Source organism: Panthera pardus, unplaced genomic scaffold (genome assembly GCF_024362965.1).
Source record: "Panthera pardus isolate Hobbes unplaced genomic scaffold, ASM2436296v1 HiC_scaffold_24, whole genome shotgun sequence".
Lineage (NCBI taxonomy): Eukaryota > Metazoa > Chordata > Mammalia > Carnivora > Felidae > Panthera > Panthera pardus.
Window position 1 is genome coordinate 41,534,150 of NW_026526810.1, and position 25,660 is coordinate 41,559,809.

The 25,660-nt window shown below is 34.0% G+C and overlaps 1 protein-coding gene across 3 annotated transcripts in view; it reads left to right on the forward strand.

Moving 5' to 3' along the window:
* PYGO1 (pygopus family PHD finger 1) overlaps positions 1-23,176 on the forward strand; it is a 31,144-nt gene extending 7,968 nt beyond the window's left edge. Inside the window, exons 2-4 of one of the 3 annotated variants that reach the window (XM_053889043.1) lie at positions 14,830-14,915; positions 15,975-19,015; positions 20,504-23,176. In XM_053889043.1, coding sequence (XP_053745018.1) covers positions 14,830-14,915; positions 15,975-17,099 — 1,211 coding nt within the window. In that variant the 3' untranslated portion in view covers positions 17,100-19,015; positions 20,504-23,176. Of the gene's footprint in view, positions 1-14,829; positions 14,916-15,974 lie in introns of those variants that run through there. The other 2 variants (XM_053889042.1, XM_019442034.2) reach the window with 2 other exon arrangements.
* Positions 23,177-25,660: the final 2,484 nt, after the last annotated feature.

Here is a 25,660-nt window from a genome sequence, read left to right on the forward strand (position 1 = left end):
TCCTTCAACATCCTGTGCTCATCTGTATCATAGTATTTATCTCATTACATTTAGTTTCAAAAAAAGGAAGAAAAATTGTTTCTTCTAGATTATGGGATCCTTATAGAGAGCAATTACTGTTTTTATTTCTACACTTAAATAAACTCAACAGATGTTTCTGAAATCTAATTTGATAAATGTTAACAAAGAGGTTTCAGTAAATTCAGGTAATTTAGTCTTCCTAGTTTGCTTTCCCCAGAGGTGTGGAGGAGTTACCTCTTGGGAAGATAAATAATTCTCTCTTTAACACTCTTATTCCAGGCAACTCAAGGGGTCTAAGTCATCTTTACCTTCAAGGTATCCTAATGCATTGTCAAGAGTGATTTTGGGTCTCCTTTCCTATTCCCAGTCTCCATAGACATGCTAATAGCAATATTGAGAATTAGTACAGCATTTGTCTCTGACTGCTGGGTTTCTTATCCCATTTCTCCTGTTTACTAACTGTGTGGTCCTTGGCAAGTTATTTAAACTCTGTGCATCAGTTTCCTGTAAAATGAGGATAACACTGGTTACAGAGTTATTTAAAGGATTTAAATACAGAGTTGTTTAAAGGATTAAATGTGTTAATATACATAAAGCACTTTAAACCTTGCCTGGTTCACTTTATCTGTTTACTTTTAAAATCAGAACTAGAATATACATTCTAAAATATACATTCTAAAATATAAGTAATGTGATCAGCATTCACTTTTAGGTATATTTAATCAATAAGTAAAAGACTGACAGCATATTTTTTCTTGTTTTGATTGGGAGTGGGTATGAACTCAACAGAAATGAAGGTTCTCTCCCTTTACAGGGAAGACTGAACCAAAAGAAAAATTAAAAAACCAGAAACCCTTCAGATTTTATAATTTTGCCAAAAAGGACATATACAAACTGTTTATTAAATGATTTTTTATGAATATTTGCATTTTTGTTCTCCATTTTTCCTGAATTTTTTAATTTAAAAATTTGGTTCACTTTCTTAATAAAATAAGTTTATTATTAGCGGCATTATTGTAGAGTCAGCTTTGTACACAAATGCCATTTACCCACCCTCCTAAGCTTTACATTTGTTAGCAACTTTAGAACTCATGCACCTCAGCAATAAAAAGATCATTAGTTTGGGGAGAACAGTTGGTACTAGAACCACAAATATTTAAAATCTTAAATCACAGATATTGAGGGTTTTCAGAATTTAATATTTATTACATGCTCAGGTTAATCTAGGATCTGGGCATCACAAAGGGTATAATGGTACTTTCATTCCAGTCATATAAGGCTATTTCACCAAATGCATGAGAAAGTCTTATAATACTATTTTCACATCTTAATTCCTAATATTGTCATTCCACGGTAGAGACTAGTATTACAGAAGTACATGTTGCAGGTGAAGGTAAAGCTGTTAGCTGAGATGTTCACATCCATAGTAAATGATAGAATAAACTGACATTACATCCCAGACTTCTTTGCTGTTATGAAAAACTGATATTGTCCACTGAATGTGTTGATAATGCTGGATATTAGATATTTTGATAGGATGTTAAATACTGTAGAAATTGAAGTGAGCTTATGGTATAGTTTAGTCTAAAGGAAAGCAAAATGGGGGCACCTCGGTGGCTCAGTTGGTTAAGTGTCTGACTCTTAGTTTCTCTTCAGATCATGATCTCATGGTTCATGGGTTCAAGCCCCTAATCAGGCTCCATGTTGATGGTCTGGAGCCTGCTTGGGATTCTCTCTCTCTTTTTTTCCCTGACCCTCCCCTGCTCTCTCTCTCTCTCTCAAAAATAAATAAACTTAAAAAAATAAAGGAAAGCAAAATGAAAACTAGTATTTGAGGGTCCCCATGTGCCAGGCATTGTGTTAAGCACTGCCTTAGTTCAAGCTGCTGTAACAGAATACCATAGACTGAGTGGCTTATAAACAATAGCAATTTATTTGGCACAATTCTGGAGGCTAGAAAGTCCAAGATCAACGTGCCAGCAGATTCTGTATCTGGTGAGGGCCTATTTCCTGGGCAGTCTTCTCATTGTGTTATAACATGTAAGGACCAAAGGAGCTCTTTCAGGTCTATTTCATAAGGACATTAATTCCATTCATCCTAGAGGGCAGAGGTTCTGCCCTCATGACCTAATCACCTTCCAAAGGCCCCACCACCAAGTACCATCAAAGTGGGGATTAGGATTTCAACATGTAAATTTTGGGAAGGACAGACTTGGTTTGTGTCATTTAATCAGCATAGTATATGTACTTAAACCAATATACACATATATTAGAATGCATTCTTATTTGAACTACTCTTGAAACAAATCTGTTTTTGAAGGAAAAAATTATAAAATACGTAAAAAACATTTTTGAAGTATAGTTGGCAACAGTGTTAGATTAGTTTCAGGTGTACAGCATAGTAATTTGACAGCTGTATACATTATACTGTGTTCACCACAAGTGTAGCTACCTTCTGTCACCATACAATGCTATTACGATATTTTTTCTTGTATTCCCTATGCTGTAACTTCATCCCCCTTATTCATTCCATAACTAGAAGCCTGTATCTCCCACTCCCATTCATCCACTTTTCCTTTCCCCCCATCCCCCTCCCCTCTGCCAACCACTAGTTCTCTGTATTTGTGGGCCTGTTTCTGCTTTTATTGTTTGTTTTCTTAAATTCCACATACAAATGAAATCACGTGGTATTTACGTTTTTCTGTCAGGCTGATGTCACTTAGCATAAAGCCCTCTAGGTCCATTGAAATAATGTGGTTATTTGCCTTTTTCTGTCTGGCTTATTTCATTTAGCATAAAGCCGTCTAGGTCCATATGTGCTGTCCTAAATGGCAAGCTCTCATTCTTTTTTATTGCTGAGTAATATTCCACTGTGTGTGCACATGTGTGTTTGTATCCCATCTTCTTTATCCGTTCCTCCAGCATTAGACACTTAAGTTGCTTCCATATCTTGGTAAATAATGCTGCAATAAACCTAAGGGTGCATATATCTTTTAGAATTAGTGGTGTTTGTTTTCTTTGAGTAAATACTCAGTAGTGGAATTACTGGATCCTGTGGTATTTCTATTTTTAAATATTTGAGAAACCTCCATAGTGTTTTCCACAGTGGCTGCACCAATTTGCACATAAACTAGCAGGGCCCAAGAGTTCTTTTTTCTCCACATCCTCACTGGCACTTATTATTTCTTGTCTCTTTGATATTAACCATTCTGACCAGTGTAAGGTGATACCTCATTGTGGTTTTGATTTGCAGTTTTCTGATTATTAGTGATGTAGAGCATCTTTTCATGGTCTGTTGGCCGTCTGTATGTCTCCTCTGAAAAAACATTTTTGTATTCTGCCCATTTTTTAATTGGGTTATTTGGTTTAATAGTGTTGAGTTGTATAAGTGTTCTATATATTTTAGATATTGAACCCTTATGAGATAAATCATTATATATATCTTCTCCCATTCAGCAGGTTTTCTTTTCCTTTTGTTGATGGTTTCCTGCACTGTGCAAAAGCTTTTTTGTGTGTTAAGTCCCAATAGTTTATTCTCGCTTTTGTTTCCCTTGCTTTAGGAGACATATCTAGAAAAATGTTGCTGTGGCTGCAGAGAAATTGCTGCCTATTTTCTTTTAGGAGTTTTGTAGGTTTAGGTCTCACATTTAGGTCTTTAATCCATTTTAAGTTTGTTTTTGTGTATAGTGTGAGAAAGTGTTCCCATTTCATTATTTTTCATGTAGCTGTGCAGTTTTCCCAGCCCTATTTATTGAAGAGTCTATCGTTTTGCCATTATGTATTCTTATGTCCTGTGTAGATTAATTGGCCATATTAGCATGGGTTTATTTCTAGGCTTTCTATTTTGTTCTTTTGATCTATGTGTCTATTTTGGTGCCAGTACCATATTGTTTTTATTACTACAGCTATTGTGGTTTAGCTTGAAATCTGGGATTATGATACCTCCAGCTTTGTTCTTACTCAAGATTGCTCAGCTCTTTGGGGTCTTTTGTGATTCCATACAAACTTTGGAATTATTCTAGTTCTCTGAAAAATGCTATTGGCATTTGATAGGGATTACATTGAATCTGTTAATGGCTTTGGGCAGTATGGACATTGTAACAATGTTAAGCCTTCATTCCATGAACATGGAGTATCTTTCCAATTGTTTGTGTCATCTTCAATTTTTTTCAACAGTGTTTTCATAGTTTGCAGAGTAAAGGTCTTTCACCTCCTTGATTAAATCTACCCCTGGTGTTTTACTCTTTTTGGTATAATTATAAATGGAATTGTTTTCTTCATTTCTCTTTCTGCTAAGTTGTTACTAGTTTATAGGAACACAACTGATTTCTGAGTGTTAATTTTGTATCCTGCAACTTTACTGAATTCATCTATTACTTCTAATAGTTTTTTGGTGGAGTCTTTCAAGGTTTTCTATGTATAGTATCACATGTTTTCTGCAAATAGTGATGTTGTAACTTCTTCCTTACCAGTTTGGATTCCTTTTATGTCTTTTTCTTGTCTGGCTGCTATGGCTGGGACGTCCAGTACAATGGTGAATAAAAGCACTGGGCATGGACATCCCTGTCTTTTTCCTGATCTTAGAGGAAAAGCTCTGTTTTTCACCTTTGAGTATGATGTTAGCTTTGGGTTTGTTATGTGTGGTCTTTATTATTTTGAGGTATGTTCCCTCTAAACCCACTTTGTTGAAGGTTTTTATCATGAACAAATGTTGAATTTTGTCAAATGTTGTTTCCGCATCTGTTGAGATGATCATGTGGTTTTTACCCTTCGTTTTGTTAGTGTGGTGTATCATGTTGATTGCTTTGCAGATGTTGAACCATCTTTGCATCCCCAGAACAAATCCCAGTTGATGGTGGTAAGTGATCCTTTTAATGTATTTGAATGCAGTTTACTAATATTTTGCATCTGTGTTCATTGGTGATATCGGTCTGCAGTTGTTTCTTGGTTTCTTTAGTAGTGTGTTTGGTGTTGGTGTCAGGATGATGCTGGATTTTTAGAATGTATTTGGAAACTATCCTTCTATTTTTTGGAATAGTGTGAGGAGAATAGGTGTTAACTCTTCTGTAAGTATGTGGTCGAATTCATCTGTGAATTCATCTGGTCCTGGTCTTTGTGTTTTGGGAGTTTTTTGATTACCAATTCAATTTCATTGTTAATAATTGGTATGTGTTCAGATTTTCTGTTTCTTTTGATTCAGTTTTGGAAGATTGGAAGTTTCTGGAAACATCTATTTCTTCTAGGTTGTCCAGCTTGTTGGCATATAATTTTTTGTAGTAGTCTCATAATTCCTTATATTTCTGTGGTATTGGTTGTTACTTCTCCTCTTTCATTTCTGATTTTGTTTATTTGGATGTTCTCTTTTTTGTTTGTTTGTTTTTGGGGTTTTTTTTGTTTTTTTTTTTAGTTTTGTTTTTGATGAGTCCAGCTAAAGTTTTGTAAGCTTTATGTTTTCAGAGCCAGCTCTAGGTTTCATTGATCTTTCCTTTTGGCCTCCATTTCATTTTTATTTCCATTCTGATCTTTATTACTTCATTCCTTGTACTAAGTTTGGGATTTGTTTGTTCTTTTTAGTCTCTTTGGTTATAAGGTTAGATTGTTTATTTGAGATTTTCCTTATTTCTTGAGGTACGCCTGTATCCATATAAATTTCTTTTCTTAGAACTGCTCTTGCTGTGTCCCCAGGATTTTGGATCATTATGTTTTCATTTCCATTGGGCTCCATGTATTTTTTATTTCCTCTTTGATTTCTTCATTGACCCATTAGTTGTTTAGTAGCATGTTGTTTAGCTGCCACATGTTTGTGCTTTTTCCAGTTTTTTTTTCCTTGTAATTGATACCTAGTTTCATACTGTCGTTGAAAATGGTACTTGATATGATTTCAGTCTTCTTAGATTTATTGAGACTTGTTTTGTGGCCTAATATGTGACCTATTCTTGTGAATGTTCCCTGTACCCTGAAAAGAATGTGTGTTCTGTTATTTTGGATGGAATGTTTTGTATATATCTTTAAGTCCATCTGGTCTAATGTATTGTTCAAAGACACTGTTTCCTTATTAATTTTCTGCCTTGATGATCTATCCATTGATACAAGTGGGGTATTAAAGTCCCCTACTATTATTATATTACTGTCAGTTTATCCCTTTTAATATTTGTCTTATTTAGGTGCTCTAATATTGGGTGCATAGATATTTGCAGTTATCATTTATCATTATGCAATTTATCATTAGTCCTTTGTCATTATGTAATGCCCCTCTTTGTTCTTTGTTACAGTCTTTGTTTTAAAGTCTGTTTTTTGTTTATTTGTTTTGCTTTCATTTGCTTGGAATATTAATTTTCTATCCCTTCACTTTCAATTTGTATGTATCTTTAGGTCTGAAATGAGTCTTTTGTAGGCAGCATATAGAAGGATCTTGTTTTTTAAATCCACTCCATTACCCTGTGTCTTTTTGTTGGAGTATTTAGACCATTTACATACAGTTTTGTAAGTATATACTTACTACCATTTTGTTAATTGTTTTCTGGTTGTTTTTGTAGTTTTTTTTATTCCTTTTTCTCTTGCTCTTTCCTTGTGATGAGGACTTTCTTCAGTGTCATACTTGGCTTTCTTTCTCTTTATTTTTTGTTTATCTATTACAGGTTTTTGGTTTGTGGTTACCATGAGGTCCGTAAATAACATCCTAAGAATATAGTAGTCTATAATAATTTCATAGTCAGTTAAATACAAACACATTTTTTAAATTTTTTAAATTTTTTTTTAATTTTTTTTTTTAACGTTTATTTATTTTTGAGACAGAGAGAGACAGAGCATGAACGGGTGAGGGTCAGAGAGAGAGACACACACACAGAATCCGAGCCAGGCTCCAGGCTCCGAGCTGTTAGCACAGAGCCCGACGCGGGGCTCGAACTCATGGACCATGAGATCAGGACCTGAGCCGAAGTCAGACGCCCAACCAACCGAGCCACCCAGACGCCTTGAATACAAACACATTTTATAAAAGAACTTCAATTTTATTCCCCCCTCCCCATTTTATATATATGTTTTTATATTTTACATCTTTTTATTCTATGAGTCCTCTTAACTAAGATACTATTGATTTTACTACTTTAACATCTTTTAGAAGGCTAGTTTAGTGGTGATCAACTCCTTTAACTTTTGTTTGTCTCTCCTTCAATTCTGAATGATAATCTTGCTGGCTAGAGTATTCTTGGTTGTAGGTTTTTTTCCTTTCAGTACTTTGAATATATCATGCCACTCTCTTCTAGCATGCAAAATTTCTGCTGAAAAATCAGCTGATAGCTTGTGGTATTTCCTTTGTGTGTAACCATTTTCACTTCTATTGCTGCTTTTAAAATTCTCTATCTTTAACCTTTGACATTTTAATTATTATATGTCATTGTGTGGATCTCCTTGGGTTTATCTTGTTAAGCATTCTGTATGATTCCTGAACCTGGATGCCTGTTTCCTTCCCCAGTTTAGGGAAGTTTTCAACTCTTATTTCTTCAAATAAGCTTTCTGCCCTTTTTCTCTCTCTTCTCCTTTGGGGACCCCTATAATGCAAATGTTTGTTCACTTGATGTTGCCCAAGAGATCCTTTAACCTATCTTCATTTTTTGTTTGTTTGTTTTTTCTTTTTGCTATTCATCTTAGGTGCTTTCCATTAACCTGTCTTCTAGATTACTGATCCATTCTTCTGCATCCTCTACTGTTGATTCCCTCTAGTTTTTGTAGTCTTCGACTCTGATTTTTTTTTTTTTTTGTATTTTCTGTCTCTGTTGAAGCCCTCACTGAGTTCTTCCACTCTTCTCTCCAGTCCAGTGAGCATTTTTATGACCATTACTTTGAACTCTTTATGAGGCATATTGCTTATCTCCAGTTACAAATGGATTTCATATAAAAAAAATCTTTAATTTGTAAAATCTTTAGATGGGGAAAAAAGTTCCTTGTTTAACAGATTAGACTCTCCTGTAAGACTATGAAAGGACATATAACTTCAACTTCCAGCTCTAAAAAAAAAAAGGTTAAAGGGTAAAAAGAGGTAAGAGAATTATTCTGCTTAATTGAGATTAAGTGGCATAATGTAATAATATCTAAAGAGAGAAAATTCCTTAGCTTTCTTAAAATGAGAGAGGCTTCTTGTTCTATTTTCGTCATCATCCTCCCACAGTCTATTCCCCTTGTGCATTCAGAGTTTACTGGGCAGGTAGGAGTTAAGAGATGAGATAAAGAAATTCAGGTATTAACAAATTAAAAGTATCACAGTAGCTGGTGTTAATAATATGCTTTGGCAGTTCCCATTTTCTTGGTTCTCTACCCCACAGTTCTCAGCTCCTGACTGAATAGTCATGGATTACCTTGCAGAATTAGCAGCAGCAAATATGTAGAGCATCTAGAGAAAAGTTGTGGTACCAAAAGTTCTCAGGGTAACGTAAGTGACTAGCTTAATAACCACCACTTTCCCGTAACCTGGATTCTAACCTTTCACTTTATTTTTAAAGGGAATCATGGAAGTTCTTGGTAGCTTGTATTCTAATTAGCCCTGATGACTATGAATCTGATCTAACATAATGATTACTCCTAGAGAAGAACCATCAGTATTACAGGTAGCAGCAAGAAGGACCTGGGTAATGCCAAGAGTCAGAACCATTGAAAGTGTTATGTAGTTAACTCTTTAGATGAATAATAAATGGAGCAACAGACACCAATGGGAACTTGAAGATTTGCTTTATGGAGGGAAATGTTAGAAAAAGTTTCTAAAAAGAATTTTAGTTCATTTTACTCACAGATTAATTGAAAATAGTAAGTTTATTTAAATGACTGCCAATGTCAGAGCCTTTCCTTACAGTGAACATAAGCAGTTATTACTAAATTTTTGGAAAGTGAACAAAGATGGTAGATACCATTAAGAGTACATTTTTCCCATCTTTAAATTACAGCATTTTAATTTTAAAATTATAATCATTTAGTATTAATGCTGTGAGTGCTAATTTATATATTCTAGATTGGAGATTAGAGATTAATTTATTAGTAATTGTTTTTATTTTTAGGAATTACATTTTTCTATTTATATTTTTGTTATAATGAAATAACCATGACAGATATTAGGAGGTATAGGACTTTGATGTTTGGAACCTTTGTTTATTTATATAACCACTTTATTATTTGGCCTCTAAAATCATTGCTAATTCTTTTCCCCTACCAAACTCATCAAAATTTCTAGGTATTCAGATTTGAGAACAACACATTTCCCTGCTCAGCATGTCAGTATATACTGTTAAAGAAAAGTGAATACAGTTTGTTAATATGTAATCATCAGTTCAATTTATGTAGGTTACTGAATAAGTTATAAATTAGTAATAGATTCAGTCATTCCTGAACCATCAGATTTTGAATCAATGACTTTGAGGGGTAGACTGGATCTCACTATTAGTTCTTTACATACCATCTAATGAAATGGGATCACTGCCACATCAAAGAATTTAAAAATAGGAGTTCCTTTAGTTTGAACCACAAGTTTTCATTTTTGTCTTTTGTGTTCTGCTGAGACAGTATGTGTATAAGATTTTAGGGAGGCAAACTAGTACCTTAGAAGTATATAAATCTAGTTTTATCTAAACAATCAAAAGAAAAATAAATAAATTAGAGTTCGTCAAATTAAAAACATATGTGTGTCAAAGGACACTATCAAAGTGAAAAGACAACCCACAGATTGGAAGAAAATATTTTTATAAATCTTATAACTGATAAGAGTCTAGTATCCAGACTACATAAAAAATTCTTACAACTTAACAACAAAAAACATAAATAACCTAACTAAAAAATAGACAAATGACTAGACTAGTCATTTCTTCAAAGAAAAGATATATAGGGGTGCCTGGATGGCTCAGTCGGTTAAGCGTCCGACTTCTTCCTAGGTCATGATCTTGCAATTTGTGAGTTCAAGCCCCGCGTCGGGCTGTGTGCTGACAGCTCGGAGCCTTGAACGTGCTTCAGATTTCTGTGTCCCCCTCTCTCTCTGCTCCTCCCCTGCTCATGCTCTGTGTCTGTCTCTCAAAAATAAATAAATGTAAAAAAAAATTTTTTTAAAGAAAAGATATACATACATATATATATATATATATAAATGATCAATAAATACATGAAAAGATGCTCAACTTCATTAGTAATTATGAAAATGCAAATTAAAACCACAATGAGATACTAGTTTATGCTACTAGAATGACAGTACTTAAAGAAACAACAGGAAATAAGTGTTGGGGAGGATGTGAAGAAATTGGAACCCTCAGACTTAACCTGGGAATATATAATATTGCAGCCACTATGGAAAACAGTTGGGCAGTTCTCAAAACATTAGACTTGGAGATACCATATAGCCCAGTGATTCAATTACTAGCTATATACCCCAGATAATTGAAAACATGTTCATATAAAAAAAAAAAAAAAAAACTTGTACATAAATATTCAGCAGCATTATTCTTAGTAACCAAAAAGTAGAAACAGCCCAGAATGCACTGTCTGCCCTTGGAAGCTACTGATGATTTACAGAATTTTGAGAATTCTTACTAATAACCCCAAGTCTGGGGAGAAGCAAATTCAATGAGTACTCTTATCTTCTCATTCTTTTCAGTAAGGAAAAAATGAGTAAAACAAAAAGTTTTTTGTTTTTTGTTTTTTGTTTTTAAAAAAAAAGGACTAATCTCTGGTACAAGTCTCCAGGAATACACTGAATCAGAGAACACAGGGAAACCATCCCATGTGAATGGGTTACTCTACCCCCCAACTAGGTAGATGTGCACTTAACAAAAAGTCAGAATTAAGAACCTGGATGTTCCAGGGAAACACAACAGGTTAATCTTACTAATATAGGCAAGCATTCTAAAAAGATATTAGTATGTTCAGTCATATAAAAATGATAACATATAAAAGTGAGTAAGGTAGCTTTATTTCAGGAATGTCATTCTTGAGTTGAACACTAAAATAATTTAAAGGGAAAAAAATCACATGATTATCTTAATAGATATAGCATATAAGCAATAGAAGAAAGTCAGAAAGTCACCTTTGTTAAATCAGAGCAGGTAAAAGATCTAGGCAGGGTTGTAAGATAAAAATAAAAGCAGAGGCACCTGGGTGGCTCAGTCCGTTAAGCGTCCAATTTCAGCTCAGGTCATTATCTCACAGTTCATGAGTTTGAGCCCTGCACTGAGCTCCTACACCAACAGTGCAGAATCTGCCTAAGATTCTCTCTCTGCCTGTCCCCCACTTACATATGCGCGTGTGTGCTTTCTCTCTTTCTCTCTCTCTCTCTCAAAATAATAAGCGTAAAACTAAACAACAACAACAAAAAAGCATAACTGTGCAAACATACTATAGCAAACTAATGAACTAACAACAACAAAAAAAGAAATAGCATGTAGAAGATGAAGACCTATAACCTAAAAGACAGAAGGAAATACATGTACTTCAAGTGCTAGACCTTAATAAAAACAAAAAATGAAAAAAATGAGATCTCAAAGACAGGATGATAATTCAACAGATTAAAGGTGAATTGCAGGGGCACCTTGGTGGCTCAATTGGTTAAGCGTTTGTTCAACGTAGGCTCAGGTTTTGATCTCATGGTTCATGAGTTCGAGCCCTACATCAGGCTCTATGCAGGCAGCTCATAACCTGGAGCCTACTTCAGTTTCTGTTTCTCCTCTCTCTCTTTGCTCCCAGGGATCCCTCCCTCTCTCTCTGTCTCAAAAATAAAATAAACATTAAAAAAAAAAAAAACAAAAAAAACTTACTGTGTGAGCGCCTGTGTGGCTCAATTGGTTAAGCATCTCACTTCAGCTCAGGCCATGACCTTGGGGTTCATGGGTTTGAACCCCACTTTGGGCTGTCAGCATGGAGCCTGCTTGGGATCCTCTGTCTTCCTCTTTCTCTGTCCCTCCACTACTTGTGCATGCTCGCCCCACCCCCCCAAAAGTAAATAAACATTAAAAAAAATTTTTTTAACTTCTCTTATGGTAGAGAAACATTTAATGTACTCTTTAGTTTCACTTCTTTTTTCCTTTGTTAAATTCTAATTAACTTAAAATTTAATGCTTTTATTTAAAAAATAGTATCCTATCTTTCTAAAGGTATTACTATTGCTCTATATACACGGAAGGAAAAGTAGATAGGTAGATAATAAGCTAGATGTCTGGAATAATGTTAACTTAGTAGTAATGACAGTTTCTGGCTGGTGGGACTTGAGATGTGTATGTATCAGTCAGAGTCTAGCCAGGCCATATCAGTTGTTTTTAACACAAAGAATTTAGTAAAAAGGTATTGTTAATAGACATTAAACTGAAGTGGCAAAAATAGGCTACTAAAGTTTTCACAGAGATATCAACTATGGGAAACAGCTACCATTCCTAAGGCTGTGGGACAAAGGAAAGAAGTTGAAATTATTAGAATATATAAATTCACAGGAGAGGTCCTGTGGAGGTTAAACTCAGATATCTGAGAATGGGAGTACTGCTTAGGCTAGTTAATGCCTCTGGACCTGGAATGTGGACCCTGTGGGCCTAAGACTCAAATACCTGGTGCTGATGTCTCTGAGGAGGGCACAACAGGGCTGTTTGGGAAAATAAGTGAGGTTAAAAAAAAATGTTATTTTGTTCCAGGTGGCTAGCCAGAATAGGGAATACTCTACCCACTTTTTAGAAATCTTCCTCTATGTCTCTCAGTGTAGGACTTTTGAAAGTTTTTATTCATACTGATCTTGTACATTTTTAGAATTTATTGCTACCCATTTTAGTTTAGTTTTGTTCCTATAAATGAAGCATTTCTTCTGCTGTATCTTTTGACTGGTTTTAGTTTGTACATAAGAAAGCTTTTTAATATTAAATATTAATTTAACATCCAGAATCCTTACTGAATTTTGTTGTTTGTCAGTTTTCCACCTTCACAGTATTTAAACTTCTCTAAATAGCTCTTACAGAAATCTGCTTTGCATTTTGTTTAGGTGGTTGGACTATGTCCAACATACTGATTTCTCTTTATTGCTAAGTACCATTTCTTTTCCTGAACTATTATTGTAAAATAGTGGTCTCCCTGCTTTTTCCCCTGTCCCATCTCTAATTCATTCTGAACACAATTGCTAATATAATATTTTTAAAACTTAAATCATATCACTTTCCTACTCAGAACCTTTAAATGATCATCCACTGTTCTTCAGATAAAATTCAGGTTCCTTAGCATAAGCTACAAGGCTCTGTGTCTTAGTCTGCATGGTCTACAAGAACAAAAATCATAGACTGGGTGGCTTAAACAACAGAAATTAATTTTCTCACAGTTTGGCGGCTGGGAAGTCCAAGATCAAGGTGCTAGCCAGTTCACTTCCTGATGAGTGCTCTCTTTCTCATTTGCAGATGCCCACCGTCTTGCCCATATCCTTACAAGGTCTTTCCTGTATTTGTACTTCATAGGGGGTCTGCAAGCACACTCTTCTTTCTCCTAAGGCCAGTAATCCCATCATAAAGGCCTGATCCTCATGACTGGATGTAACCTTCATTACCTCCCAACGGCCCTATGTCTAAACATCATCATACTGTGCATTAGGGCTTCAAAATAAGAATTTTAGTGGGACACAGTCTACTCTCCTCTAAAATGATCTGGACCCTGCCTGTCTCTAACCTTTTCTAGTGGCACTCTCCAGAGTCCCTTTAACACACTGACCTCTTTTAAATTTTCCAAACACATCAAGCTTCTTTCTACTTAAGAATCTTGACACATGCTGTTCTCTGCCTAGAGGCTCTTCCTTAGGCTCTTTACTCAGAGATTTGTTTTCCTCCTTTAGGTCCCCGTTTAAATACCCCTTTCTCAGAATCCACATATGTGAGCAGGTCTCCTCTAATTGTCTGTCACCTCACTGAACTTATTTATTAACCTATTACAAATGTGTATCTATATATGTATGTACATAACTTTATTCTTCTGTCTACTTTTTAAATGACCCAGAATCCTCCATAATAAAAAATGTTTTTCTAATGGAAAAAAAATCTGTTGATAAACTTTAACTTCTTGAATTCAGTCAAGCTTTTGCTTTTGCTTTTGCTTGATCATACACTGTTGAGAAAATAATACTCATGTGCATTGTACTTCAGCAATACCTTTAAGAATTAAAAGGCCACATTCCTTTAATGCCTTAATTCCAGTTCTAAGAATGATTTGTACATGTATTTTAAGACATTTATACATGGATTTTCATTGCAGACAGCAAAGGTTTGGAGCAACCTAAATATCCATCAATGGGGAGGGGGTAGTTCAATGAATTAGATTATAATCATACTATGAAATACTACTGAGTTATTAGGGGATGGAGCTGTTCAGTATGTAATGATATGGAATGATTTCCAAGTAGAAAGAAAATGTACAGTGGCATTGTGTATAGAGCGTCTGCCATCGTGTGTGTACACCCCACAAAAGGTACTATATTGGAATTTTATCTAGATTGTCTTTTGAAAGATACAGCAGAAACTAGTGACTGCTTTCAGGGATAGGAAACCAGATGACTAAAGATTCAAGGGTAGCATGGAGACTTTCTTTCTCAATGAAAGAGTAGTAAAAAAATACCATGGGAGTAGAGATGAATGACTGTTTCTGACTGAAATTATGGGGAAGACTTTTTGAAAAGCAAAGATATTTTTTAAAAACTTAGTATTGCTTTTATCTAACAAAAACAGAACTCATATTAACAGGTAATTATGATAGATATTGCTGTGAGAGATATAAAATGATTTCAGTTACAAGTGGAAATGTTATCTGGATTTTATTTGCTTTTAGGTGGTGATAGTGGACTGGATGGGTTAGGAGGACCAGGTGTACAACTAGGAAGCCCAGATAAGAAAAAACGCAAGACAAATACACAGGTAAATTGACATTTTCTTTGATAACCATTTTTGTTCACTGATACGATCAGCCTAATGAGGTAAATTTAAATTTGGTCATGGATTTTTTTCCCCTCCTCATTTGTAACCTAATAGTGAATTTTGCAGTGATTTTTTTTTTTTTAATTCTGTAACTAGTGGCTATTGTTGGCCTATAGGCCTAGAGTGGATATTGCAAGAGGGAAGTGTAGGCAGACAAATTAAAATGTTTATTCTTAAAACTAACTTAAACAGCACAGATGCCTGTAGTTTTAGTAAAAGATTTAAAATATATGAACATAGGTTTAGCCTGAAGCAATGTTTAGCTGTTATAATAATTTAGTAGTAGTATCATTGAGCAGTCATGGGAGAGGCATCTTTTGTGTACAACATGTGGTTGAATAAATAGTTATCAAAACAGGCTTTTGTGGCTTTATCTTCTGTAAATTTGAAGCACTCTTTTTATTCTAAAGACTGCAAGTAAGTATTTTGTGTGTAAGGATTATTTTTTTCCATTTTGGCCACCACCTCTTAAAATTACAGTGTGACTAAAACTGGAAGTTTATTTTTCCATTCTGAGGCCGAGAGCATAGTGCTTGGGGAATACTTTAATAGCTACTCCCTGAAGTTAAGCCAGTAAAAAAACTTAGAGCCTGTTTATTGTTACTTAATTTTATGGTTTTTTTGAGGGTGTAACAGGTACTTTTAGTTAGAATTTTAAGTGAAAAATTCCAGAACTAAAGTTAAGCATATTAAATGCAAATTATGTAATTAGGCTTCTTTTGAAGGTTAATAAATACCTTTGAAATTTGAAGTAACAATGAATTTGAGCTCAGAAAAGCATGCCTTATTTTCTTTCCTAAATGGAAGAAATCTATACATTTTAATCATTAAATATAAGTAAATATAAAACTTATTTGGAATTGAAAAGTCAGATGAATTAAATTTTCATAAGACATAGCAAGAAAAATTTGATTAAAACTAGGTTCTTACATGTTAAGATAACAATTTTAATGACTTCTTTGCTCAAAACATGTATTTTACTCTACATTCTCATTTCAGGGGCCTTCTTTTCCTCCATTGTCTGAGTATGCTCCACCACCGAATCCAAACTCTGACCATCTAGTGGCTGCTAATCCATTTGATGACAACTATAATACTATTTCCTATAAACCACTACCTTCATCAAATCCATATCTTGGCCCTGGTTATCCTGGCTTTGGAGGCTATAGCACATTCAGAATGCCACCTCACGTTCCTCCAAGAATGTCTTCCCCATACTGTGGTCCTTACTCACTCAGGAATCAGCCACACCCATTTCCTCAGAATCCTTTGGGCATGGGTTTTAATCGACCTCATGCTTTTAACTTTGGGCCCCATGATAATTCAAGCTTTGGAAATCCATCTTATAATAATGCACTAAGTCAGAATGTTAACATGCCTAATCAACATTTTAGACAAAATCCTGCTGAAAACTTCAATCAGATTCCTCCACAGAATACTAACCAAGTATCTAACCCTGACTTGGCATCTAACTTTGTCCCTGGAAATAATTCAAATTTTACTTCTCCATTAGAATCTAATCATTCTTTTATTCCTCCCCCAAACACTTTTGGTCAAGCAAAAGCACCACCCCAAAAACAAGACTTTAGCCAAGGAGCAACCAAAAACACTAATCAAAATTCCTCTGCTCATCCACCTCACTTAAATATGGATGACACAGTGAATCAGAGTAATATTGAATTAAAAAATGTTAATCGAAACAGTGCAGTAAATCAAGAGAATAGCCGTTCCAGTACCACAGAAGCTACAAATAACAGCCATGCAAATGGGACGCAGAATAAGCCGCGACAACCTAGAGGTGCCCCAGATGCGTGCACCACTGAAAAAAGCAATAAATCCTCTCTCCACCCAAGCCGTCATGGCCATTCTTCTTCTGACCCAGTGTATCCTTGTGGAATTTGTACAAATGAAGTGAATGATGATCAGGATGCCATCTTATGTGAAGCCTCTTGTCAGAAATGGTTTCATCGGATCTGCACTGGAATGACTGAAACAGCTTATGGCCTCCTAACTGCAGAAGCATCAGCAGTATGGGGCTGTGATACCTGTATGGCTGACAAAGATGTCCAGTTAATGCGTACTCGAGAAACTTTTGGTCCGCCTGCAGTGGGCAGTGATGCTTAATCACAGGCATTAGTTAAAGTGATTTTTTTTCCTGTGTATTTCAGAGGCTCAGTGACACAGGATTTTAATGTTTTACATTATTTTTTTAAATGCACATACAAAAAGATTATTTACCTTTCAGTTTTTGTTAATATTCTACTTCATTACCAGTGCAAATTTTGTATTGTCTTTGTTTGCTATCTTAAATGAGAATAATGTATATGGGGGTGCTTTAGAAAGTACTATACAAATAAATGTTAGTTGTCGTTGTTGTTGTTAATCATAAACATAAAAGCCTCTTGAAGCTTCAAAATAATATATAGCAAATGTAGGCAAGTTTTGACTTTTAAAAGTTAGAATCATTGAAAAATGTACATTGCAGAGCTGAACTTTGGCAATATTACATTAAACAGTTCAAAAAATTTTTCAAGGATCTATTTGACATATGTTTTCAAAAAAGCATATGTAGCTGTAACATGGAAGAAAGCATACATTTTAATGGATGTTTTAAAAAATAATAGAGTATGACACCAGATTTCTCCCCACTAGGGTCCTTGAAATTAATGACTTTCCTATTTTCAAGTCAGTCTTTCCAAGATATCTGTTTGTACAGATAGGAGACAGATGTTAGCATATAGTAGATGCTCAGTAAGTATTTGTTGATTGACTTGTGGATTGTACCACATGAAATTGCTAATACTAGATCAGTTGAAAATTGACTGCAATTAGTAGAGTTGAAGTGAAGTATGTTTCTAGTTGTGCTATTTAGAATTGTAACAGTGTTATGCCCTTCACTCTTCAATTTCCTTTGATTATTGAGTTTTTTCTTATTGTTTTCCAGACAAATAAATAATATAGTATCCTCAGAAGAATTATGGATACTTCTTTTAATATGATTTCAAGCCAGGACAATACTGCAAATGAGATAGGTGTAAATATCAAGTTGGGCCTACAAGGCTCCGCTGGGGAAAGAACACCACTCAGTGGTGGTTTGAAAAATCTTGTTCTGGGGAATCTGGATTCAAAAATGAGCCTCAGGGGAGATCAGAATCCATCTTAAAGACCAATTAAGAGCCAGGGTGAGAGCTAACTCACAAACAACAATTCAAGGCCTTGAAGCAGACAGGAGCTTCTGTGACTGGGAAAAGTGAAAAGATGAATCCAAGAACATCCTCCTGGGAGATGATCAAGAATGAAGACAGTTGGAGGTGTACTCATTAAGATTCAAAAAAGCAGAAACATATTTTTAGAGTGGATCATGAACTGTGACCAAAAAAAAAAAAAAAGATACTATATATGACAATTGATAGCAATTTATACAATATTTGGATATTTTTGAAGCTCCCAAACTTGCACCATCATCGTTGTGACCAAAAATGTTCTGAAGGCCATATGGTGATCTGCAGAAGAATAATTACTATTGCTTAAACCCTGGTGAAACGACAGCAGCAGCATATTGCTGAGGAAGTAAAATTATGCATGAAAATTTTGATCAAGAAAGGTCCTTTGGTTAATAAACATGAGCCCACACTTTTACATGACAGCACTTGACCTCACATGTCACAAGCCACGGAAGCAAAGTTAATTCAATTGGGATATTCAATGTCGTCATGTCCATTGTAGTCACCAGACCTTTATCCAATGAACTACCTTCGTTTTCATCATTTGAAGCTTTTTTTTTAAGAAACAACATGTTCTCCAATTAAGAAGTAGTAATTGGAGGATCTGAACAATTTATATATCTGAAAAAATGACAAATTTTTTTAAAATGAAATATTTAATATCTTACTAGAAAGTTATTAATACTCATACATATTTTGATTGAATAAAACTTATTTTTTTAAATACAGTGTTTTAATTTTGACCTACAAAAACAGCAATTTCATATGGTACAAAGTAGTAGAAGGTTTTCTCCATTTACCTGTGACTAGTTAGAGGTGAGTACAAAATATTTTCAATACAGTTGTAAAATATATATCTTTACAGTTTTAGAAAATGAAATGATATAAATTCTAATACTAGGTACTCCTCTGTGTGACATCTTTACCAGTTGAAGCAGGTTAAATGCAGTATTTTTGGCTGACTCTGACATTTGATGTGTTCAGTAGCATACTTGAAAATCCCATTTTGCTTACATTATAGTTTTTATTAGAGATACACAATTTTTTAAATGTTTAAGGATCTAGTCATGTTCTTGAAATCCTAGTAAGTGCTGATTTTTAAGAAATGATGCACTGCATGCTAAATGCTTATTCCTAGCATCAGGTCATGATTTTTTATGATAATACAGTTAGATATTGAGTTGAACCTTACAGTGTCCTCAGGAGTTAACATTTTTCATGGTAGTACTTGCGTTGTACTTATTGTTAAAATTGATTTTGTGGTTTCTTAAGCCATCTGTTGCTTACACTTTCAGTAGTTGGGTGAAAGTGAAGTAACCTCTCCCAAGCTAGTATAAAGATACTTGATTCATATTGAGATTCTTTTCCATTTCCAAGTAGTTGTTTTTAAAAACTTACAGTTGAATTTTTATTCAAGTATTTAGGTCTTCAGAGCACCTTATTTAAATAAGAATCTGTAAATATTCAAAAGAAAACTCATGGTTGACTGACAGTGAGTCACTGAAAAACTATAAAATCATAGTTCATGAATGTTTTCATGTCTTTGAAGTACTTTTCTTTACTAGTTCATTTGTCTCCATATGACACTAAGTCAAAAATTATCTAGACAGTTTTTGATAGGAAAAATGATGAACTATAAGAATGGCCAGGTACCAATTTGTCCAATTTGACCCAAATAAGGCTATTAAACAAATTGTTATGGCTTTGTTAGGACAAGTGATGAGCTTCCCTAAACATTTTTAAATATTCATTGATAGAAAGAAATGTACATAGGTCGAATAGCCTTCCAGTAGCATTGCACATTTTTTTATGTAATCCTTTTCTTTCACTGAAAGGCCTCATCTTGCATGCACACAGATACACACCCACATACACACCCACACAATTGAACAGGAAATCATAGTTTCTCTTACATTCTCAAGTTTTGTCTAGTTTAACCTGACTGACCCTCAGCAACTAGGCTCTCTCACGACAGCTAGTCATGATAGTTTTAATGCATCAGTTCCTTTCTCAGAACTCACTTTTTATTCATTTCACTGCTTCTAGATGCTACTGGACTCACTAATGCTGAAACAGCTTAGTTTGTAAAAGAAAATTTATTCTTCAGATAGAGTGCTTAGAATTAGATTTGTGATCAGTGTTTCTTTCCTTTGGTGTGAAATACTTTTAGAGTACTGCTATTATGATTCTTGTTAATCCAAATTAGATTATGTACATAAAGCAAGATTTTTCTTGTAATAGTGCTTATTCTTCTTAGAGTAACAATATAAAAAAATCCAATCTTTTTTTTTTTTTTTTTTTTAGACTCCCATCTCTGCCTACTGGTAGGGAAAAAAACCTCAATAGTGTGGGTCACCATGAATTCTGCTAACTTTAATCATCCAAATAAGTATCAGGAGTCTTCATCTAATATTCTTTCAAACTTGTTTGTCTTGAACATATTAAGAGTGCTAGTACTTATTGTCCATACTATAGTAATTGTATTTAATAGTAAAAAAAAAAAAAAATGTAAGTAATGGTTTTTTCTAAGGGAGCTCTAAAGAATTTTTGAGTTTCTTTTTTATAGTGTATAGAGGTTTCATATGCATGAACATTTGTGCTATTTTAGATTTTTTTTAATTAAAAAGTTCGGTTAAGAGCATCCAGGCTCCCAAAGTTCATTTGTAAATAGTGGTTTGGAACATTATATAAGATGATTAGATTGTTAGAAAAGCTCATAAAGGCTTATTTAAACCATAATGTAGTTAAGCGATAGTATCATGCTGAACACTCAGTTTTCTTTAGGGAACCAATCAGTGTAGGAGGTAGAAAGAAACAGAGGTCTTCCTTTTTCCTGATGTGATTCAGGTAAGTTTAGTTTCTTGGTGTTAGTGTTTCCTAGTTGCCCTCTTACATCCTAAACCCTCCGGTGGAATGCTATATAAGTCAGCTTGCCTCTTCCCTTACTGGATGCCCTGTGCTCCAAAATTCCATATTTTTCCTCCAATGAAAATTCCCATTTCTTTCTGTGGTTATGGCTGGCTAGATTTTAAGGAAAAAGTGTTTTCCACCGAGATGCAAATGAAGATAGTGAAGAAAGTGGGATTAAACATTTTTTTTAAGACTGCTTATTCAGAATGAAGTTTTATCTAATATCTAAGATTTCAGACAATATGACCACATTTCAAGTACTGTAGGAAGCAGTATTTTTATCAAATTGATGGATGCTGTCTTGAGAGTACTTCCCAATTTCCTTTAGGTTTTTGGATATTTTCATAGTTTCCTCAACTTTTGAACTCAGAGGTTTCTTCTCATTTCCACATTTTAGTAACTTCCCCCTTTTCTGTATTCTCTTTATCCAGTAGAGCAGTATAGAAGTCACATCTGCATTTTTCCAACTTTTGGTACAGTAGTGGAAGTCTAGAGGTACTCCTGGAGTAAGGAGGCTAAGGCTGGCATTAACATCTCCTAAGACATATGGTCTAGGGGAAATGAAAAATGGCTGTCAATAAGCCAGACATGAATACGTCAGAGGCTGCCTGTATTTCATTGAAAATTTTTAATGAAAACCCGAGATAAGCTTCATCTTTGTCAGTTTGTCAAAATACATTACTTGCAATTATATTAAAACTTATTCTAAATACCTGTACTTTTCTTGTTCTGTAGATGATATAGATGATGTTGCTTGTTAGTTAAAATATCTTTTATAAAAGAAAGTCCTGCTTCTTATCATGATGTATGTGACTTAAATGACTGTTTCATATTAAAACTATTTCTTCCTTATGTACTGTTTACATATACCTCTTTTTGGGATATTAGTTCAGTACTTTTATACAAATCTGAGTGTGTTCCACATTGGTGACATGTATTTTTGCAGTAATTTTTTGTTTTGTTCTTAGAGCATGTCTGAAGTAACACATGCACTAGTGCTGTGGTCTGTGGCAAAATTACTGTAATTCAAATTGGAAAATAAAATGTTTCCAGACTTTGTCCAACATTTATTCCTATGGCAAAGGAAATTACTATGTAATACTAATTATTTCTTACGCTGGTATGTTTAAGCTACTCTATGAAGTATGTGAAACATCAATATTTGTGGATTAGTAGATGGCCTGATGTTTTGAAATGGGAGAGAGCAGTAAAATTTGGTGTTAGCAATTCATAACACTCATAATACAATAAATACTTCTGAAAATTTTGTTTTTCCTCTTACAGTTATAACTTATTAAGGAATTATTATCTTAATTGGTGGTACATATTAGAACTTTTTTTTTTTAACCCATATCATTAAAATTACATTCTAGACTTTGAACCTAGTCTGATATCTTCCAACAAAAGATATCATTCACTTCTTCATAACCAAAATAAGTAGAAATGCTAATCTTCATTTTTTAAGAAACTATTATAATGCCATAAAACTCCTCTAATTTACTTAGAATTTGTAACCATTGATACAAAGACTTGAATGGTGTTTACTTTGTACTATCTGATGAAAAGACTTGTTAATAAAAGTCATAAGGTTTTAAGGAAAAATGTTTAATCTTAGAAAAATGTGAAGCTTTATAAAGCATTTAAGAATACTGCATAGCTTTATAAAGCATTTGTTTGAGAATACAAAAGCATTCTTTTGCCATTAAAACAAGTACACAGAAGAATTGTAATTGATAATGCTTGGCCAGTGCAAATTTGTATTTTTGAAATTATATACTTGAAAGAAAAAGAAAAAAAAGAATGCTCATGAGTGCTTAAACTGCATATCTTTTTAAATATTCAAATTTTTAGACTTTTATCAATTCAAACTATCCTGAGTAAGGCTTTGCTGTATTAGTGATGTATATTATAAGATAAATGTTTACCTGTGTTATGTTAATGGTATCTCTATACAGCATCATTTTTGGCTTGGTTGTTGTGTGGTGTATTTTGTACACTTGGTTGTCAATTATTGATAGGATTGACATAGCAATAAATCTGATTCAGTTCTTAATATTTAAAAAAATACCATATACCATACTGTGGCATAATTCCATTATATTTTATTTGAATCCCTAATGTTTTCATGGGTCTATTTTGAGGGTTAAAAATTTAGAATTACATGTTAGAAATTTATTTTTTCCTGGTACCTTCAAATACAATCTCTTAGAAATGGGTCTGCTTCTATTTAAATCATAGAGGTTTTAAGAAGAATTAGTATTAATTAATTCAGGAATTGCTTTGTGGAAAAATTTCAAGTATGAAATGACTAGGTTACCCCCAAATTGTTTATTTTCTTTATATGGTTTTGTACAGGTTACAGTTTTCAGAGAAGCAAAATTGGCGTGGTAACTGATTGAATATAGTAGATAATGGATAGTTTGTCTAAGGGCTTCCAAGTATTAAACCAAAAATTCTCAATTCTGAATTATTTTTAATAATTACTATTAACAGTGGTAAGCCAATTTATCTTTTTCTTTTGATTCTTTTAATTTCTTGCTTTTGATCCCTTTCTTTCTTCCTTAAGCACCATGCTAGAATTTAAGAGGAGTTTATCTTCCACATTTTAGTTTTTTTATTCTGCAGATAATTAGTAAGACAAGTAGAAGTTCCACTTTCAAAACAGTCCATGTTATTGTTGGCCATTCTTTTCAGGGTTCATACTAAATGTCATTTGTGCATTGTATAAAGAATGTTATTTATCAGTATTTAGACCTACTATTGGTAAAAATTATGTATGGCAGGCTTTCTTGAACAATATGTATTGTAAGTTTGTTCCTATAGTGTTATGCTTCAGATTCTTTTAAATAAAGCTAGTTTTCAAAGAGAAAAACAACTGTTTTTTTTAAGTGCTTGACTTTCAACAGGACAATCTTAGGTTATAGGTATGAAAGTCTTGGCTTTGGGTAGGAAATGTTCCAGGAAACACTTACCAGGACAACAGCCTATAATTTACCAGGAATTTAATTTTATACTGAGGACCAAACCAATATTTTTGGATAGGTCTTGTTACATGCATTTTTTCCCCTGTAAAGTTGATACATAACACTGAGCCCTGAGTTTCCTTAGAAAGTCTGAGCATAATATATCTCTATTTTGATTTTAACAAATTAGGACTTAAGTTCTGTTAATAAAAAATTAATTGGAGAGGAGCTCTACAACCTCACAGCTTAACAATCCCTGAAACAGAAACACCCCTGTAGCAGTATTAAGAAGAAACTTGTCTGAATATAAGATTAATTTTACAAAAGACCTCCAAAGTTTGCTGGAAACATCCATTACGTGTCTAGACTTACATGGAAAGATGCAAGTGGATCTGTCAGTTGATGCAACTTGATATTCGAGGTAATAGGAATGACAATAAGATAAAATTATATCAAGATAAGATTTGAATGCATGAAAGTTCTATTTAAATTTATGGAATGATGGGGCACCTGGCCAGCTCAGTTGGAAGAGTGCAGGGCTCTTGATCTTAGGGTTGTGAGTTCAAGCCCCACAATGTGTGTAGAGATTACTTAAGTAAATAAGAACTTAAAAAAGTTTTAAATAAGTGGAAGGAAAAAATCAAAAATGTGTTTATCTTACGTGCTGTAGAAGAAAGATGTACAGAGACTTCCTATAAAATAACATCGTGAGTGGATGCTCTAAAGCACCCCCTGTGTTTGAAGCATAGTATGATAAATATAAAAAGAAAATTGAGTTCAAAACCAAAAAACATATCCAAGGGCAAAAAATAATAGGAAGAAACCTTGAACCATGCTGAAGCAGCAGCCTGCCTGACTCTAGGTCCAGAGTAGAAATTTGCAGCCAGAAGTTCTAATCTGACAGGGTAATGAGATCTAAAAGTGCAACTACATTTCAAAGCTTGCAAGATGCAATAACAGTACTTTTTAAAAGAAATGTATACCTTTAGATAATTTTTAAGCCCCAAATATAATGAACTAAGTGTTGATCTCAAGAAGATAAGAAAATTAAAAATGTAAGGAAAGTAGAAGAAAGAAAATAGTAAAAAAAAAAAAAAAATAGGAACTAAAAAACAGGAAAGGAATAATAAAGCCACAAGCAGGTTAGTTTTAAAAAGTTGAATAAAATTGATGATCCTCTGGTGAAACTTTTTTTTTTTTTGATGGCAAAAATAACAAGAATGAAAAAGGGGACAAAAAGAGCACTATGTAAAGGCCAAGCTGGTATTCCTCTCTATTGCTGCAGCCACCACTTGTGAAAGGAGGCTAAACAGCAAAACCTACCTCCAGGTGATACGTGGGGCTCCAGCTCATAGGAAGATGTGGGCCCAAGGTTTGCTCAGTTAGTAACTGGTGTCATCAAAGACACTAGTTATCACCAAAGAATTGGTGATAGAAAATCAAAGAATTGAGACATTGAATTAGTATATAACACTTGGCTAAATTGAGGTCTCTAGGACACAATTCAGAGGCAACTTAAAACTTCTAGAAAGGATGAACCCAGAGGAAAGAAAGAAAAAATTAAAGAATATGCCCACTGTAAATCAAA